The sequence below is a fragment of the Lotus japonicus genome, chromosome 5 (genome assembly GCF_012489685.1).
Source record: "Lotus japonicus ecotype B-129 chromosome 5, LjGifu_v1.2".
Lineage (NCBI taxonomy): Eukaryota > Viridiplantae > Streptophyta > Magnoliopsida > Fabales > Fabaceae > Lotus > Lotus japonicus.
Window position 1 is genome coordinate 62,515,945 of NC_080045.1, and position 19,109 is coordinate 62,535,053.

The 19,109-nt window shown below is 34.8% G+C and overlaps 4 protein-coding genes across 5 annotated transcripts; 3 read left to right on the top strand and 1 right to left on the bottom strand.

Annotated features, from left to right (window-relative positions):
• Positions 1 to 6,684: 6,684 nt before the first annotated feature.
• On the top strand, positions 6,685 to 11,246 carry LOC130719953 (uncharacterized). Its single transcript, XM_057570544.1, has 4 exons — positions 6,685 to 7,139; positions 7,248 to 8,176; positions 8,276 to 9,493; positions 9,580 to 11,246. The coding sequence occupies exons 1-4, from the start codon at positions 6,685 to 6,687 to the stop codon at positions 11,244 to 11,246; spliced, it is 4,269 nt and encodes a 1,422-aa protein (XP_057426527.1).
• Positions 11,247 to 13,411: 2,165 nt separating this feature from the next.
• On the top strand, positions 13,412 to 15,060 carry LOC130718921 (uncharacterized). The gene is made up of 2 exons (XM_057569574.1): positions 13,412 to 14,506; positions 14,593 to 15,060. The coding sequence occupies exons 1-2, from the start codon at positions 14,207 to 14,209 to the stop codon at positions 14,836 to 14,838; spliced, it is 546 nt and encodes a 181-aa protein (XP_057425557.1). The 5' UTR covers positions 13,412 to 14,206; the 3' UTR covers positions 14,839 to 15,060.
• A 574-nt stretch (positions 15,061 to 15,634) lies between these two features.
• On the top strand, positions 15,635 to 16,732 carry LOC130718918 (uncharacterized). The gene is made up of 3 exons (XM_057569569.1): positions 15,635 to 15,777; positions 15,869 to 16,222; positions 16,301 to 16,732. Exons 1-3 carry the CDS (start codon positions 15,706 to 15,708, stop codon positions 16,547 to 16,549), a joined length of 675 nt encoding a protein of 224 aa, XP_057425552.1. The 5' UTR covers positions 15,635 to 15,705; the 3' UTR covers positions 16,550 to 16,732.
• LOC130718915 (transcription factor bHLH36-like) lies at positions 16,699 to 18,576 on the bottom strand. 2 transcript variants are annotated; one of them, XM_057569567.1, is made up of 4 exons: positions 18,162 to 18,576; positions 17,236 to 17,568; positions 17,075 to 17,150; positions 16,699 to 16,942 (listed from the first exon to the last, which is right to left on the bottom strand). In XM_057569567.1, the coding sequence occupies exons 1-4, from the start codon at positions 18,429 to 18,431 to the stop codon at positions 16,899 to 16,901; spliced, it is 723 nt and encodes a 240-aa protein (XP_057425550.1). In that variant the 5' UTR covers positions 18,432 to 18,576; the 3' UTR covers positions 16,699 to 16,898. The 2 variants fall into 2 exon arrangements, with proteins under 2 accessions (XP_057425550.1, XP_057425549.1); XM_057569566.1 differs by having other exon boundaries at positions 16,699 to 16,951; positions 18,162 to 18,573.
• Positions 18,577 to 19,109: the final 533 nt, after the last annotated feature.

A 19,109-nucleotide genomic window follows, 5' to 3' on the forward strand; every position in this document is an offset into this window, starting at 1 on the left:
TTTTTATGTACACAACTTAAAATATGATGCTTATTCTGCTGGTGTGATGTTTAATGTAGGGGGACAAAATGCATGGAGTTGTCTGCAAGAATCATTCACTAAACCAGGTTGTTACAGAGGGTTGTGCATACATAATACATGGAGTCAAGGTGATTTGGAATGATGGTACCTATCACTTTATGGGTCAGAAACTGAGGTTGCTATTCAGCAGTTCCACCATGTTTATTCTTACTGAAGACAAGAGAATCTCTCTGGATGGTTTGTCTTTTCTTGACACAAGACAAATCCAACGTGTCAGGAATCCCACTCAACCTTTAATAGGTAAATTACATTTTTTAAGGAAAAATTTGTTGCATTTTAATGGTGCTACCAGATTTTAATCTGCATAAGACCTCTAGACACCTGCACTGTTACTCAAAAAACAATAACTTAGCAGTATGCATTATAGTTCAGTTAGTAATGGTGTGTATCTCTGCAGATATTATGGGGATGTTGACTGCTGCTTCAGCTGAGAGGATTTGGATAAGGGATGCTGTTTTGCAGAAAATGATTTTGTTGATCTACAAGACACAAAGTCAGGAACAAAACCTATAATACCATCTTCAAACTTATTTAAGATTCAGCTTTTTTATGATGAGTATTCTGTTGTACAGGGGTTCTATAAGGGTTGTTATAATAGGTGATCATGCTGAGTTTTTGAGCAACTTCCTTTGCTCTAACTGGACACGAAGGCCTATACTGGCACTCCAACTTGTGAGAGTTAAGATAGAACAAGGTTATTCCATATTTTCTACTTCCACTACTGATCTAAATTGTTTTCATTATAAACTGGGTTCTTAATTTGTATCACTAACACTATTCATGTTTTGCAGATAAGTTATATGTGTTTTCAATGGCACCTGTGTCCAGGCTTTTTGTGAATCCAACTTTTGATGGTGCTCTGGATTTGGTTGATAGGTATAAACCTGTAAACATTATACATTTATCTTATTGACATGGTCTAACTATTTATGAAAGACTAGAGGCTATGGGTGTAAGGCAAGCTGAACCAGTTGAATATATTTGGCCCAATGAAGATCAGTCTCATATCAGAGATGAGATGCTTAGTCTTTACCCTAGGAAAACAATCACCCAACTCATAGAGACCACTGAGGTTTGGACTAAGATTAGTTTTCTTACATCTATCCTTTTTCTGATACCATGATATCTAACATCTAAATTCACCATGTATAAACAGGATGGAATATTCGTTGTTCACGCTGGAATTGTTGGTTTGATCAGAGATGGTCATTGGTCTTATCCCTCCTGCCGATGCTATGCTGAACTTCTTGGATTAGGTGGTAGATTTGAATGCTTGAAATGTGGCAGAATTGTAGGAAATATGCAAAGAAGGCATGGATTTATTCATAAAATTAATTACTGCAAGTTTATCTATATGATTAAAACAACCATAAGGATATTTACTAATCAATGAGATTACAATCTGTTTAGGTACCGGCTGAAACTTGAGGTCTTTGATGGCTATGCCAGTTCCATATTTGTGCTGCATGACTCTGAGACTAGACATTTTATGAATTTATCATGCGAGGATTTGATTCTGAATATGCAGGTATTCATATAAAATTAGATTATCTCATTCCATCATGAAGTCTAATATATCTGTATGCCAAAGATTTAATGATATCAATTACAGCAATCAATGGAGGACCCATTTGAGGAGGACTACCCAGCTGTACTTGAAGAAAAAATTGTTGGTAGGGAGGTGTTATTCCAAGTCAGAAATGATTGTTCATATCAATTCAATGGGGGTGAATGTTTTGATGTAATGAGAATATGTGAAGATCATCAACTCATTGATGAGTTCCACAACTTGCAGCTGGTTGTTACCCCCAAGAAGGTATTGAAAATTAAATTAACTTTGCAGCTCTTATTCTTAATTCTGCACTACTACTGTATACATTAGACATAAGTAATGAACCTGCACTAATTATTTCTGATTTTTGTACAGTCCATATTCAAACAAAGTTCTCTGTGTGATTGATCCAACACCTAAGAACCAAGAGAATGTGATAAATAGTTCAGTAAATTCATCTGCTACTGAGGGCAGGAGAGATTATGCAATTGTAAAACCACCAATCAAGAGGAAGCTGATTCTTGACATGGATGATGGGCATGATGAAGTAACTCATGGATGCAAGGACAGTATGCAGTATCTGAAGAAGCATTCTGTCTCTCATGATGGTGTAGTAGCTGCTAACAATATCAGTGTTCAAGAACATATGTCTGACACGAATTACAGTGCAGATCATTGGGTTTCACAAGTGGTTGAAGAAATGAAAAATTGTACTGATGCTGAAAGGGCTGCTAAGGAACTAGCTCATATAATCAAGGAAAGGAATGCAAAAGAAAAAGGGAAGGGGCTGTTAAATGAGTTAGGAGCTGAAGTTTTTTATGAACATGAGAACCATACACCCAAATATGCTGCTGGAGTTGCATCCAATTCAAGTACAAATTATGCAAAGGTTGGATTGAACAGTGACTCAGTGACTGATGATTTAGCAGCTGGATTTGAATTTATTGAAAAGTCAGAGGCTGAGTCTTCATTCCAGGGATTGGTGGAAGTAATGCAGCATCACTTGATGTTTTTCAACTACCTGAGAACTTTGATAGTCTGTATAAAACTGCAATTATTGATGAAATTATGAATTTGGGTGTATCCGGACAGAACTCAGTTGACATCTGTTGTGATGATGATGCTATGCTTGGTCTTGATGGATGGATTGAGATCAATGGAATTGGGACTGAAGACCATTTGTTCCAGCCTTAATGAGAGTGGTGCCCTTTGTAGTATTTTATGTCTTCTATTAGGTATGTTGTCTTCCATTAGGGAAGAGTGCTGTTATATCATGTCATCTATTTCAAATTCCAGGAAGCAATCTTTTGAAGTGTGAATATTATTTTATCATCTAATTGCATGATATATATCATATGGTGTGATATGTATGTATCACATGTGTTGCTGTCCTTCTAATTGAATGTAGTATGTAATCTAGGTCTCTCTGTAATTTAGGATGATGTCTTCAAGTAGTGAAGATTGTTGTTAGTTTCTGTTATGTCTTTAAATTTCCACAAAGCAATCTTTTGAGTGTGTGATATTATGTTATCACTACCTGCAAGCATCACATGTATTGCATGGGTGATATGTATGTATCACATGTGTTTGTTGCTACTGTCCCAATCAACTATGTAACCTCTGCTCTTCATGAATATATTGACAGGTCTTTGTTTTCTTAGCTATCCATATTCCTTATTTTTTCTAAGTCTCTTTTCTCTTTATTACATTCCCTGTTAATTTGCTTCCTCCATTGAATGATCTATATGAAGATGGTTAAAAGTGCAGTGCACTTTTATGGTTGTTGTGATCCTACTGTAAAGTTAAAAAGAATATATTTCCCACTTACTCCTTATTTCCCTCTTAATTAGATTAACACTAATTGTGTGAATTGACAAACACCACCAAGTATCATATGCCACGAGTTCCATACTACAATGGCAGAATGTAACACTTGAATCACAGTAAAAATATAAAAGGAGTGAATCTTAAGAATAATCTAATATTAAGATTTTCTCCAACTTTGAATTTTTATCAGATTAAAGGGAGGGAAATTTGTTATTAATTGAGGACAGTGCTGTAATGTTCCATATTTGAGTCTGATGTTAGATTATTTAAAATGAAAATTGAGTCATTAGAAGTTCTTTTCCAGACTAAATTGGTTTAGTAGCTCTAGATAATTGAAAACCAACATGGCTGAAAGAAGATTTGAAGATACTGACAAAGTTTGAATTCTATTTTTCTTCATATATGTTACTATAAGAATTATACTCATATACTAACAATTGCACAAATGTTGGTTTCTGATTTTGTTTCATCATAGCTCAAAACATCCGTTTTTGCTATCCATATCTAATATTTAAAGATAAATCATATTTAGCATTTGCTCATAAACAACTGTTTTTTGTCCTATATGGATTCTCTCTCATGCTATATGATAGCTTGATAGATGATACACCCAATATAGCTTCCTAATCATAGTATCAGTAGATGTGCAGCAGCTATAGATTTGGAGAAGATATGGTAAGAGGTATGCTTCCATCTGAATTGTATATAAGTCTAATACTTTGTACTCATCTTCACCATAACCAAACAATCACCTTCTTAATTTTGTGCGGATTTTTCATGCAATACAACTGATACTACTTTAATCTAGAATCAGTAGGAGTTTCCCACGTCCAGCAAAATGAAAACCCACCCTGAATGGTGAGCCTAACCCAAATTATAGATTTTTGTTCTTGAACTGATATATTTCAGTTCTAATTTAATCATCCTTATCTACTTTAAGGAATCATGGTTGCAGTTTTGTTTTCCCCCTTTTACTAAGTAAATTTACACATGCATGGATGAATGATGTTATCAATGATTCACTTCACATCCAATCTTCATCAATGTCTATTTGCTTTAAGATATTAATCAACAGAAAAGAAATCAGGCAACTGGTAGGAGTAAGTTGTTGATTTTAGTGAGTCTGAAGCAGAGTTTGTTAGTAACGTTCTTTTGTAAATTAAAATATGGAGTGGTGTTTAGAGTAGAAGTAGCTATCTATTTTTCAAGATCTTTGGCCTGCTATTTAAAGATCACTGCAAACCTCCTGCAAAATACTTAATTAATGTGTTGTTGGCAATGTCTGTTGTAAAATGCATATCATTCCATATCATCAACGGCCTTTATGTTATCAACATGTTCAATCAAGAGATACAATTTATCCTATCTCCATATTCATTCATCAATATCCTCTCATCATATTTTGATTCTGATTTCTTCTGATAAATGGACAATATATCATCATCATTATTGTGAATGTATCATGATTAATGATGTAGTCTAATATAATTTCCTTCTTATGATTAATCACAGATACAATGAACTTACATCTTCATCAGTTGAGCACATCATCCAACCAGATCACAGGTTTTACATCTTCATCTATAATGCCCCCCAAGATAGAAGTAATCTGAAAATAATCCATGGCAAAAACAATCAAATTTTCAGGTCAGGTTAGAAGTAAGGGCAAACGCAAGCAACCAACATCTAATCCCACTCCCCGACGATCGCGCAAAAGAACTGATTTTAGTAAGTTTTAGTATCCTTAATAGCTGCAACATATTAACTATATGTCCAACTTTCCTTTTACTAATTAAATAGTATGGTTATTTATTTTGTAGTGTTACCTTGGCAGCTGCCCGATCAACATCAAGCTCCAATACTTACTCAGGTATTTCAAATGCTGTAACAATTTGTCCATTATTTGTTTCCTAATTCAGTATATTTTCTGTTCTTTAGCCAAAGTATGTTAACTACATAATTTTAGATTACATGTTTATTGGGTTTTATGTGAATTGATCTGCAGCATCCACACATACATTAATTAGAATAGCTAATTAGGTATGATTTATCCACAAATTCTGCATATCTGCAGCATCCAACCATATCTTAACTCTTCTATTGATAGTTTTGTTAATTTTAAACTAGAGATTCTTTTATTTTTTAATCATAGGTATAGCACATGCTCACCTGATAACCCATAGGATCACACTTTGCCATCTCCCTATCTCAAATCGGTTACCTCCTCATCAATGTGACATCACTTTTCTCCTTTTGTATTCAAAATCACCTCTGATCATTCTCTACAACCTTTAAATACATATGTGAAATAAAGCTCATTCATACCTACACAAAAGTAAGCCTGGATATCATGTTTACTATTGGGAGGTTTACTCTTCACTTTGATGTAGGACATTTGATCTTAGAAGTTCTTCTGCCTATTCCCTTGCTCTAGATTCTTTTCCTTTTCTCTCAATAGTGCAAGGCTAAATCATCACTTATATGTATGTATCATTGGTGTTAGATAACCCCAGAAGCCACTACAAAAGAGCTATTTAACAGCACTCATGCTCAAGGCCAGCTTCACATATACCACCCCTTTTGTTACCCAGGTCAAGATATGGTAATACCAAGCTAGAAATTCATGAATATGTTTCCTTTGCCATAATCTCATTCAGCTGGTGGCTCATCTAGATAACTGTAGTTATTTACAACAATAAATTTTGATGAATCTTCACATGGAGTGGAGAGATACCTCATGCAAATAGAAACGCATCAAAGTTGAAAACTATTATTTAGTGTCCAAATATTTAACCAATGTGATAAATCCACAGAGATACCAAAGACTTAGCAATGTACATAACTCATGAGAACATTGAAATTTGCTTGATGAATGGTTCTGTAACAGATGCCATTGTCTAACTCATCCATACATTTTTGAAAATCAGTTGGCTTGATCAATAACTCATGAGAATATGAACTTAGGAATGACAAATCATTTTTAATCTTTGAAGTAGATATTTCAAAATTAGTTTGCATTATTGCCAGCTTAAATATCCTTTGTGTGTATATACTTGGTAGGGCTGAGAGCTAATCCCGCAACAAACCATTGCAATGAAGGAGTTAATTGTGAAGACTACCATGAAACAAACATAATTTTTGCTGAGTCTGAATTTCTAGGTAATGCTTTTGTCCTTGCATCATGTTTGTGTGTTTTTTAGCAATCAACAAGTTCATTATCTCTAATGTCCTTTGCAACAGAATATATTGACCTTGGCGATATGAGTAACAAATGCAAACACTGTGATGCAATGTTTTGGTCCGGAGAACGGTTAAAAAATGCAAGCAAATCATCGAAGTCTAATTGTTCGCTATGTTGTATTAAAGGAAAAATTAAACTACCCTTAATGAAGGATCCTCCCAAGTTGCTGCGAGACTTATTAGAAGGGATTGATCCGCGCAGTGGGCACTTCCTTGAGCACATACGTACATATAACAGCATGTTTTCTTTCACATCAATTGGTGGCAAGGTTGAAGGACAGATTAATGATGGAAGTGGTCCTCCTCAATTTATAATCAGTGGGCAAAATTATCATCGAATAGGAAGCCTCATTCCTAACGAAGGAGACACACTAAAGTTTGCTCAATTATATATATATGATACAAAGAACGAGGTTGCCAATAGGATGAATCACTTTAGGTATATTCTTAATCTTTATTAGATACTCTTTAACCATGTAGTGTTTTTTTGTCATATCTCATTATTTTTTATATAAATATATTTATATATATGTGTATATGTAATTAGTGAACTCACACGAAGATCACCTACTGACCCGACTTTAGTTGCGGAGTTGATGGTGATGATTGATCAGGAGAATGTGCTCGCTAAGAACTTTAGAAGAGTTCGTGACCATATAGAAGCAGGATCAACACCTAATATTGCATTGAGATTGTTTAGAGATCATTCAAATGAGAATCGAACGTATGATTTGCCAACAAATGACGAGATTGCAGCCCTTATTGTCGGTGATTTTGATAGCTCTGATTGTGGGCGTGATATTATATTACGCACCAATAGTGGTAGTATGCAAAGAATATACGAGACACATGTGTCATTTCTCCCCTTGCAGTATCCGTTGATATTCACAAATGGCAGAGGTGGATATTCGAGAAAGTTCAAACTTAATAAGAACAGCACCAAATCCAAACAATGGAAACGGAAGAAGGTTTCATTACGTGAATGGGTTGCGTTTAGATTGCAAGAGAGGGATCACGAGTGCAAGAGCATTCTTCGGTCTAGGAGACTATTTCAACAATTTATTGTTGATTGCTATTCTATGGTTGAGTCTTCTAGATTGTTTTATTTACGAAGAAACCAAAACAAGATTCGTAAAGATTTTTTATCAGGCGTTGAAGAAGCAGTTGATCGTGGTGACACTGATGCAGCTACCCTTGGAGCAAGGATTGTATTGCCATCATCATTTACTGGTGGTAGACGTTACATGTTTGACAATTGCCAAGGAGCAATGGCAATATGTAGGACATTTGGATATCCTGACCTTTTTTTAACTATCACTTGCAATCCAAAATGGCCAGAGATTCAGCGACATACTAGCAAGTATGGTTTACAAGCTTATGATCGTCCAGACGTTGCATGTAGGATATTTCACATGAAGCTAAATTCCCTAATGACAGATTTTAAGAAAGGAGATTTCTTTGGCAAAGCTATAGCAGGTAATTATCCTGATGACACATATATGCATATGTAGTTACCGCTCATAGGCAGTTACTCATTTTACATTTGCTAACTAATATTATTTTTATTTATCTTAGGTATGTACACTATTGAATTCCAAAAGAGAGGCCTACCGCATGCACATATTTTGTTGTGGCTGCATCCGTTAGACAAATTGAATACAATTGAAAAGATTGATTCAGTAATATGTGCTGAACTTCCAGATCCAGTAAAATATTCGAAACTGTTTGAACTTGTGTCAAGCATGATGGTTCATGGACCATGTGGGTTGAGCAATAAGAGCTCCCCTTGCATGAAAAATGGCAAGTGTTCCAAATTTTTCCCAAAAAAATTTGTTGATGTTACCTCCTTTGATAATGATGGTTTCCCTATATATAAAAGGAGAAGAACCGGGGTCACAACTAATAGGAGAGGTGTTGAATTGGACAATAGGTTTGTCGTACCTTACAATGCGAAGTTACTTATGAAATACCGCGCGCACATCAATATTGAATATTGCAACAAATCCAATTGCATAAAGTACCTCTTCAAGTACATAAACAAAGGAGTCGATAGAGTTACTGTGTCAATGTCATCTGGAGTACCAGCTGCTAATGGACTAGAACAAGTTGACGAAATTCAACAATACTATGATTGTAGATATCTCTCACCGTGTGAATCAATTTGGAGATTATTTAAGTATGACATCCACCACAAATGGCCACCTGTGAAGAAACTCAGATTCCACCTACCACGGAAACAAACAGTTATTTTCAAAGATCATGAAGCTATCGAGGATGTGTTTAAAAGAAATGTCAAGAAGAAAACAATGTTTTTAGCGTGGATGGAATCAAACGTGAAATATGAGAATGGAAGAGGATTAAAGTATATTGAGTACCCTTCAGAATTTATATATGATCGTGCTAAGCGGGAATGGAGACCTAGAAAGAGAGGGTACTCAATTGGAAGAATGAACTTCGTCCCCCCCGGTACTGGAGAATTATACTACATGAGACTATTATTAAATGTTCAAAGAGGTTGTACCAGCTTTGAAGATATAAGATCTGTCAATAACATAATATTTGACACATTCAAAGGAGCGTGTGCTGCGTTAGGTCTCTTAACAGATGATCGCGAATGCGTTGATGGCATACTTGAGACAGCTCAACTCAGATCTGGCCCATACTTGAGAGGTTTATTTGTAAGGCTCTTATTGTCCAACACAATGACGGATCCTCTAAATGTGTTTGAGAAATCATGGAAGCTTCTTGCGGATGGCATTATATACGAAAGAAGAAATTTTTTGAACACCCCAGGTTATTCTTTAAATTATATTTTTATCTGTACGTATTTGATATTGTTTATGCACTATGTTAACCTATTAATGTTATGTATTTCACAGATTTAACAATAAGTGAGGAAGAACATAAAAAGTTATGTTTAGTTGAGATTGAGAAACTTCTCTTGATTAATGGTCGATCGCTGAAAGATTTCAATGGCATGCCGCATGTAGATTCAGAATTGCTATTTCAATATGGCAATATATTGATGTACAATGAACTTAACTACGACACAGTTGAGATGAGACGACTACATTCAGAATGTATTCAGAAGTTGAATGAAGGACAATTGAAAGCATATGAAGAGGTTATATCATCTGTTGATGGTAGCAATGGAGGATTCTTCTTTATATACGGTTATGGTGGAACAAGCAAAACATTTCTTTGGAAAACCATAACTTATAAACTTCGTGCTGAGAAGAAGATTGTACTAAACGTTGCATCCAGTGGCATTGCAGCACTCCTATTACCTGGTGGTCGTACAGCTCATTCTCTTTTTTCAATCCCACTGAACTTGGACGAGGACTCATGTTGCGGCGTAATGCTTGGTACTGCTAAGGCGGAGTTGTTGCAATCTGCTAGCCTTATTATATGGGATGAAGCTCCGATGGTTAGTAAATATGCATTTGAAGCACTAGATAGGATCATGAGGGATCTAATGAAGTCTGATGTAAATGGTAATGGTGACAAACCATTTGGTGGTAAAGTTGTTGTTCTTGGAGGAGATTTTAGGCAAATTCTTCCAGTGATTCCTAAAGCGAGCAGAGCTGATGTAGTTATGGCAACGATTAATTCATCCCGTTTGTGGGGATCTTGCAAGGTTTTGACACTTAATCAGAATATGAGATTGCTCAGCAATTCAACAGATCCTAAAATTGAAGAGCTTAGACAATTTGCTAAATGGGTACTTGATATTGGTGATGGAAATTTAGGAGATCATGTAGATGGTGAGGCGAACATAACAATACCGGAAAAATTCTTGATCCATCAATCTACCGATCCTATTGCTGATGTTGTCCAGTCTATCTATCCTAATCTAAGTGAGAATCCATCGTCAGCTGAATATTATAAGGACAAGGCAATACTAGCTCCTACGTTAGATGATGTAGACTCTGTCAATAAACACATGCTTTTTCATTATCCTGGAGCTGAAAGGATCTATCTAAGTTGTGACACAATATGGAAGGTTGATGATTCTATTGGAATAGAGGCTGATTGGTTGACTACTGAGTTTTTGAATGGTATTCGATGCTCTGGAATGCCTGATCACAGATTAGTTCTTAAAAAAGAAGCTCCTGTTATGCTCATCCGAAACTTAGACATATCATCCGGTCTGTGCAATGGAACAAGATTGATAATAAAAGATCTCGGTGACAACATTGTTGGTGCTATTGTAATCACAGGTACACATATTGGTCATAAAGTTTATATTCCCAGAATGAGTCTAATGCCATCCGATGAATCAATGCCAGTGAAGTTTCAGCGGAGGCAATTTCCATTCATCGTATCATTTGCTATGACAATAAACAAGAGCCAAGGTCAAACGCTTTCACATGTTGGTATTTACCTACCTAAACATGTTTTCTCACATGGGCAGTTGTATGTTGCCATATCTAGAGTGACATCAATGGATGGGTTGAAGATTTTGATATGTAGTGAAGACCATGCTGCACGGAATCTAACAAAAAATATTGTGTACAAAGAGATATTTCAGAAAATATATGTATAATAGAACTACTTATCATTATGTTTGTGAGTTTGTTATTAGACGTTACATTATAATTTGTTGCTTTTGTTTACTAAACTATTGCATCTTGGATTTAAAATCTTTTTAGTGAAACATCATAGCCAAAAAATATTGTCTTCCTTTTAGACATCTCGGTCCCCCTATTCAGTTTTTACGTGTAAAAAAAATGTTAGTGTTCAATTGTTTATTTGTTTAAGAAAAGAGATAGTTATTTCCTTCATCTTTGTATTTTTTTTTGTCAAACCCTTAGTCTTAGTCACACCCCACATTTTTACAAAAGCTTTTTTTGATTGATTGAAATTTGGTTTGAGATTTTAACTTATTGGGCTAGGCCCATCCTCTTATCAATTAAACATTTTTATTTGACCAAAAAAACCAGATTAGGTCTATGAATCAAACCTAATTACGATGTTGCCCTTCTAAAACACAATCAGCTTCTCATCTTCACATCTCTCACGCCGTTCGCGACCACGCCGTTGCTCCATTCTGCCCAGGTCGCGAGCAAGCCCTTTCCCTGTTCCGATTCAGACCACCACTCACGCTAAGAAGATGCACTAGAGATTCCATCTCGAGGTTGAGAAGCAGTAAAGCTATTCTGTATGAAATCAGTAGATTGTAAGACAACTACCCTAAATTTCCAGAAATCAAATTGTAAGTTAGTTTCTTGAACCCTAATTACATTAGTTTTAGCGTTTTTGGCTAATTTATTGTTTTTAAAATGCTTCATGTTCAGTGTGGCCATGGGTATTGTGAATTCTCAAGTGGGGTGTGTGTAATTTCTCTCATGTTGTGATATTTGGGTGCTTCATGTTCAGTGTGCTCAAGGGTATTGTGAATTGTCAAGTGGGGGTGTGTAATTTCTGTCAAATTGCGATTTTTTGCTGCTTCATGTTCAGTGTGCTCAAGGGTGTTGTGAATTCTCAAGTGGGTTGTGCGTAATTTCTCTCAAGTTGCCATATGTTGATGCCTCATGTTCAGTGCGCAAGGGGTTTGTGAATTTTCAAGTGTAACTTCTAAGTATGATGAGAATCTATTTTTAGAGAATCCTTATAAGTGTGCTAGAACCCGTATCTCATGTACTATATTTTACTGGTTTTGTCTGTTGGTTTTATCTCATAGATTCTTCTATTAATAATAGCTATCCTTTGTTCTCAAAAATAAAAGATTAAGGTTATTGTTTCGTCCTTGACTGGCCCAAGCAGCTCACTTATGACTTACCTCATGCATTTTCTTTTATTTTCATGTAGCTGTCTAACACAATTGCTGAAAGTGTCTGTTATTTTTGGTATTTTCAATCGCTCCCATTCCAAGTAATTTTACTTTCATGTTTCACTCTGGTATTGGGGTATTCTTTTGCTCTTTTGTCTGTGCTGATTTTGCAAACCATCAATTCTCTAAGATAATTGAAACTTACATGACAGATAAGACAGAATTGGCATATTCTGGAGCTCAAATCTGAACGAAAAGCAAGCATGAAAAGTTTGCTAAGAACTTAAAAATTGAGTAAAGGTTGTGCAATAAACAAACTCAGTATAACAGTATATTTTGGCAAGCTTGCGAACTCATATAAAAGGGTTATACACACCAGCAAACTGCACTCTAACTATTTGCTTTTGATCATTGTTTTGAACTATTCATTAATATATTGGTTCTCTTCATTATTAATCAAATTCCATTAGTTTACTATTCAATTCATGATTTCTCATCATCTAATTTTTTCACTTTTGATGCATATTTAGACCTGTTCTTATACCCCTTTTATCACTAACATGTATATTGTCATTCTATTTATCATATATAGGTGACACATATCAAAGGGAGAGAAGGTGCAACAAAGAAAGCTGTTTGATATTCTAAGAATGGAACCCACTGCACTTTCAAGTCTACCTACTGGAGATAATTCCTTCCTGCTGATACATTACACTGACAATGTGAGTCCTCAGCTATTTATTTTGTATTATACTGCATCTCATTTATTCAAAGTAGAACCTGCAATTCTCATCACTTTGTTGTAGTTTGTTGGAAGAGATCACATATTTTCTTCTTATCTACTAACTAAAAAATTGGAACTGTGTTTGTTCTTACTAGAAGTTGCGGCTGTATACAGCTTTAAAGTTGTATTAAATTTAGGGGTGGTTATATTTCACTGAATCATATTGAAATGTTGAAAGTTTAGTTTCACCCCAAATATAGCAAAATTATGTAGTTCTTAGTTTGATAGTGGATCGTTCTTCTTTTCAAATGTTCTTGTGATTTTTTTACCTATGATTGAAAAAGATGCATTATCCCTATGTTTAAGTTTAACTGTTTATTGATATGCAACCCCTCCCCCATCTTTAGACATTATGTACTCCTCAATGAGTTTTAACTGGTTCGTAAAATGCACTTAATTAGCTGAGGATATTTATTTGGCCAAAGAAGGATTTTAAGACTGGGAGTTGTGAAAGTAGTTAATTTACAATTGGCAATAGTTTCACTTTCAGTTCATGTTATCTGTGTTTATGACATTACCTAATAGAATGTTGCTGGTTCTGACATTATCATGGATCAAAAAATTGATCAGTGTTTATGTGTAAATAAAATTGTATATTTGACTTATAATTCAGGGTTTATGTTAGATTTGCTTTTGAAAGAAAGCTCAAAGCTGAAATATTGAGAATCTGCTATGTTCATGTTTATGTTCAGCTTTCCCATCACTTTTTTCACATTTTTAGTGACAAGTTTATATTGTACTTAGCTTTATCTTTATCATGTATTGTCTCTTAGTTTACAAATAATGTTGCAATTCATCTTTGATGTTGTATATTAAGCAATTTTATGATACATATATAGTTACTGATCATTCCATGTTTTTTCTGTAGGAATCTGTCGTTGTTCCTAAGTGGTTCGTGAGAAAATTCCCTGATGTTGGACAGTTGCAGAATGTCCTTCTCTCGGATCCAATGGACAACACGTTTGCAATTAAGGTCAGATCAGAAGCCAGTAAATTGCTTTTTGCGGAAGGTTTCGAAGATATCTGCCAAGCACACAACATTGCTGATATTGTTCGTGTCCATTATACGTATACTGGGACTGGCCATTTCAATATTAGGATATTTTATGACGAGGTCACGGAGGTTAATTATCAAGTGCTAGAGGATCCTGTTGATGATGATGATGAGGATTTTGCAGATCATGATGATGGGTATTTTGCGTGGTTGAATGTGCTCACCAAACCGATGGTCACTGACGGTCAAGTGTTGGTAGTGTATTTGTATCTCAGTCTATTTCACATACTTTATATGGATAGATTTGTGCCATTATTGATATCTCTATTTATTTTTTATAGAGCATCCCTGCAAAATATGTGAATACCAAGCTCAAACACCATCCATCATCACTGAATATCATATTACCTGATGAGTCCGTGGAGCGATGGGTTCTGAAATGGGCCACAGAGAGGCCATGGCAATGTGTGTTCGGGGTTGGTTGGTATGATTTTGCTACGAACCAACGTCTCCGTGCTCGTGACCAGTTAGTATTCTATAAGATGCCTCAAGCCGACACCTACAAGGTTGTCATTATCCGCCACTAATTTGGGAGCTGCTGAAGTTTGGTCTTTGGATTTGGGAAGGAACTTTGGATTTTGTAATGGGTTTATCTTTGAATTGGTGGTGTTATCTCTAGACTTTATGTGTCTATTAGTATTAGTAATTATATTGGCTGCATTAGTAGTTAAATTTGCTATGTATGGAGTGTTTAATTATATGTTTGTGTTGTTAATTTTGCTGAACTTGAGTTGATAAGTTGTCATGTATGGATGGTGTTGGATGTCTGTTTCATCTTCAATGATTTCCTTTAAACTTGGTTCATGGTAGTAGTCATTGAGAATATTAGTCTATTTTGTTTCTGTGGTGAATTATAGATGTACCCAACTTATTGTAATTCATGTCAAAGTTCCCCACACACACACACACACTTGAATTATTGAATGGGTTGTAAAAGCTGAGGTAGAATGACTAGGGATTTACTGAATATTTTGTCTGTAGTAAAACACATGATAGCTAATTGTACTATATGATATTTTGTTATGAAAAGAGATATCCATTGATTATTAATGCTACACGAGAATATTATAGCTTCAACTAAACCTTACCAAGCAAGTAAATTTATATATTTTGTCATAAAAGGTAGATATTTTTTGCAAGTATAGCCATGTGACCAAAAGGTGACAAGACACTATGTTCTTATTCTACTATTGTCCCTCACCTAACTTAGATTCCAACAACTTAAAGTTAACATTTAAAACATTCAAATACTCTATCCACATATAATTGCATTGTACCATCACTTAGCAATGGTACTTTATTTTAGTCTCATTGTTCCCTATATATATGACTGGTTTAATTTGATTCATGCACCCACACAATCAAACTATTGAATCACCTCTCCCATTTCCACCATGCAACCAACACACTTTGCCTCCCTTCCCACTCATGCAAGATCTTTCCACACGCTACTTCATGCAAATCGTGTATGTTTTTTTTATATGAATAAGTTGTATTCTTTTCATTATTTAGTAACCCGATTATAAATTTAATTGGTTAATGGTTTTCTTTTGTTAGAATTCCATGGATTTACCCAGGCAGTTTATAGATTCACATTCACACGTGCTTGAAAATGAGATGGTTGTTTTGTTTGACCCTGTTGGGAACGTTTTCCATTGCTTGGTTACAAGATGTGGAACAGGAGTTCAGTTTGAGGAAGTATTTCAGAGAATTTGCCACAAACATAACTTGGAAGGAACATCTATAATTCATCTCTGTCATATTCATGATAATCATTATGACATACGAATATTTGGTGATGGTGAGATGGAAATAAATTATGTTGGCCCTAATAATGCAGAGCCTTTTGGGCGTGACCCCATATGGACAATAGATCTAACCCCTGAACTTTGTAGAGGTGATAAAAGATTGGTATGTTATTCATTATTATATCTCAATCCCATAATTATTTATCTTTTAGTATTGTTAATTTTAATTTTCCCTTAACAGCCTATCCCAACTCGAATACTAGAAGATCATTTGTCTCACCATCCTACATTCATTAACATGGTGTTGCCAAATGGTTATGTTACTGAGTGGTTTTTGAATTGGGACGAAACGAGCTACCCCAAATGCATGATAGGCATTGGATGGTATGAGTATTGCAGGGCAAGCAGGTTCAGTTTCACCGATCAATTGAAATTTTTCAAGTTGCAAGCGCCTGATACTTTTAAAGTTGTAATTGTTCGAAACAATTGAGTGCTTTGTGGCTCAATGGTTTCAATTGAATACATTGATTTTATGTTTCTTAGCGTATTATACCTGTTGATGTTTCCTGTTTGTGTTCTTAGTTTTGATATTGTGAAAAAATAATTATGTGAATAAATGAGTAGTTGGGATCTCATAAATTGTAATAAAATAATGAATTATTGTTGGTTTAAATTAATCGCATTTGTTTCAACGAAAATAATGATTTAGCGCCCGTGCATCGCACGGGTATAATCACTAGTGTGTTTTAAACTAGCAAGTTGAAGGGTAGCATCTAATCCAAAACATTAATTTGGGCTAATGCAATTATATGGAGGACATGCCTTGTCTTCAATCTTCATCATCTGATGTAGGATACTCCTCTTCCATCAAACTCCTCTTGACCTACAATAGCTATTTAGTATTTAAGTTGTTAAAAGAAATTCTACAATATGAATCTTCACACAAAATTGAAGAATACAAATAGATGAAAGTATATATTGCTAATTAAGCACAAAAAATGCTATAATTAATTACTTGAAGATGATATCGCAGCGATTAGCTTGCTTTGCAGTTCAGTGTAGTTAGTCTCATTCATCAAAAAGTGTGGACCCTTCAAGGCAGATTATAATAAAAATCAGAACTAATGATGATCATAATTAATTACAGACAATTTATAATTTGATATATGGTAATACCTCTGATTGGATAGTGTGAATGAACCTGTGATCATCTGTTCTGGTGGAAATACAATTGATCACATTAAGCCCTTCTTTGAGGACAATGTCCAGCACTCTTGACAATGGAAACGCATGTTTCTTGAAGCTGTAACTGCACTTAATCTGAATGCCTCCCAAACAAGGATGAACAATGACATAGGTGGCAAAGTTTGCACTCTCTGAGCCAACATGATTAAAATTTGACAACTTCATTAACTCATCCCTCTTGTCTTGCAACTTTTTCACATTATTCTGAAGGTGTTTGATATAATTCGTGCCCTCATGTATGTGATCAGATGTAGCACGCTTTCCCTGATGACAGTATATAATCAACATACATATGCTCACATTGAAATGCAATATCTTTTTAATTAATGGTTAAACGAGCATTTGGGTAAATAACTTAATTTCGCTCTTACAACAATAAGTCTTCATTGCATAAATCTTTATTCATAAGCTAATTTGATAAGTTTATGGTAAGTTTATTGAAATAAGCTCAGAGAGCTTATATGTTAGTGATAGACTATTTACATAAGCTCTTACAAACCATTGCACAAGCGTTTATTCATAAGTTAACCTGAGCAACTAGCTTATGAAAATAAGATCAATCAGCTTATAAATAGTCACAACGTATCGTATAAGCTCTCACAAACATTTATATAAACATTTATTCATAAGTTAATTTTAACAGCTTATGAAAATAAGCTCAAACAGCATGTAAGTAAGTCATAAATTATTAAACTCTCACAAACACTTGCATAAGTAACTATACTATAAAGATAAACTCAAATCAATCTTCCGAACCTGCCTAAATGAGTTTCAAATTTCTATTACTCTATGAGTCTAGACAGCTGAAAATCTAAAGATAAAATGAAAATACTAATGTGTCTATGGTGTTTAATTACCTTGATATATGCTAAGGGAAGATGGGATCTAAAGGTGGCGCAAAGCTTTGATATTTCTTGCCTTCTTTGCTTTTCTGACTCTCTATGCATCCACTTCTTTATTTCATGAATATTGGAACTCTTGTGATCTTTTGCACAAGGAAGATCACTGATATCCATCACAGGATCAGGCGAGATCTGATCTAGTGTTAGTGGTGTGGTTGTTTGGATTGGTAGGGAATAATTAGCAGATGAAAAGTACAGTTCATCAATGGAGTGGAAAGGGTTCATATTGTATCTTTGCTTTGGGCTCACAAAGATACTAAGACAAACAAATTGAAGTTAATTTGGGTAATAAGGGTTTCAGACTTCCTTACTTGACTGATATAATATAGGATCCTCGGATATGTATCTTTTGTATAAGCTAAGAATCAATCACACCTGCCGCCATATCATTGCTCTTGCTTTTGATTTTATGTCTATAAATTAATGTTCTCATGGGACATGCATGGTGTGTTTGGCTTTAATTAGTTTTTTTCTTTTCTTTTTTGCAAGAATTTTATGTTTGCTTTAGTTATGTGGATAGCATCTTCAATTATTTTTATTTTTTATGTTTCTTTTTCTACAATTTTTAGATGAGGGGATAGTGTCTCGGTCTATAGTATATGGAAAAACGTCAAGGCTTAAATATGACTTAAAGAAAACTTAGACTTAAATTAGTATATTACCTCAAGGAGACTAGCGACAGTTCAAATTTCCGACATGTCAGATACAAAACTCTGTCATACCCCTCCATTCTCATGCTCCACTAAACTAATCATTGAGGTTAATTGTTTTTTTATGTTTGAAATCCTGAAAAGATTCAGATAAAATTTTCCAAAATATTTATATGTAGGCATTTTATAATATTTTATGTTCTTTGGGTGCCAGTTATTCAAAACGTGCTTTTTACTGTTCCCTTATCGGCGT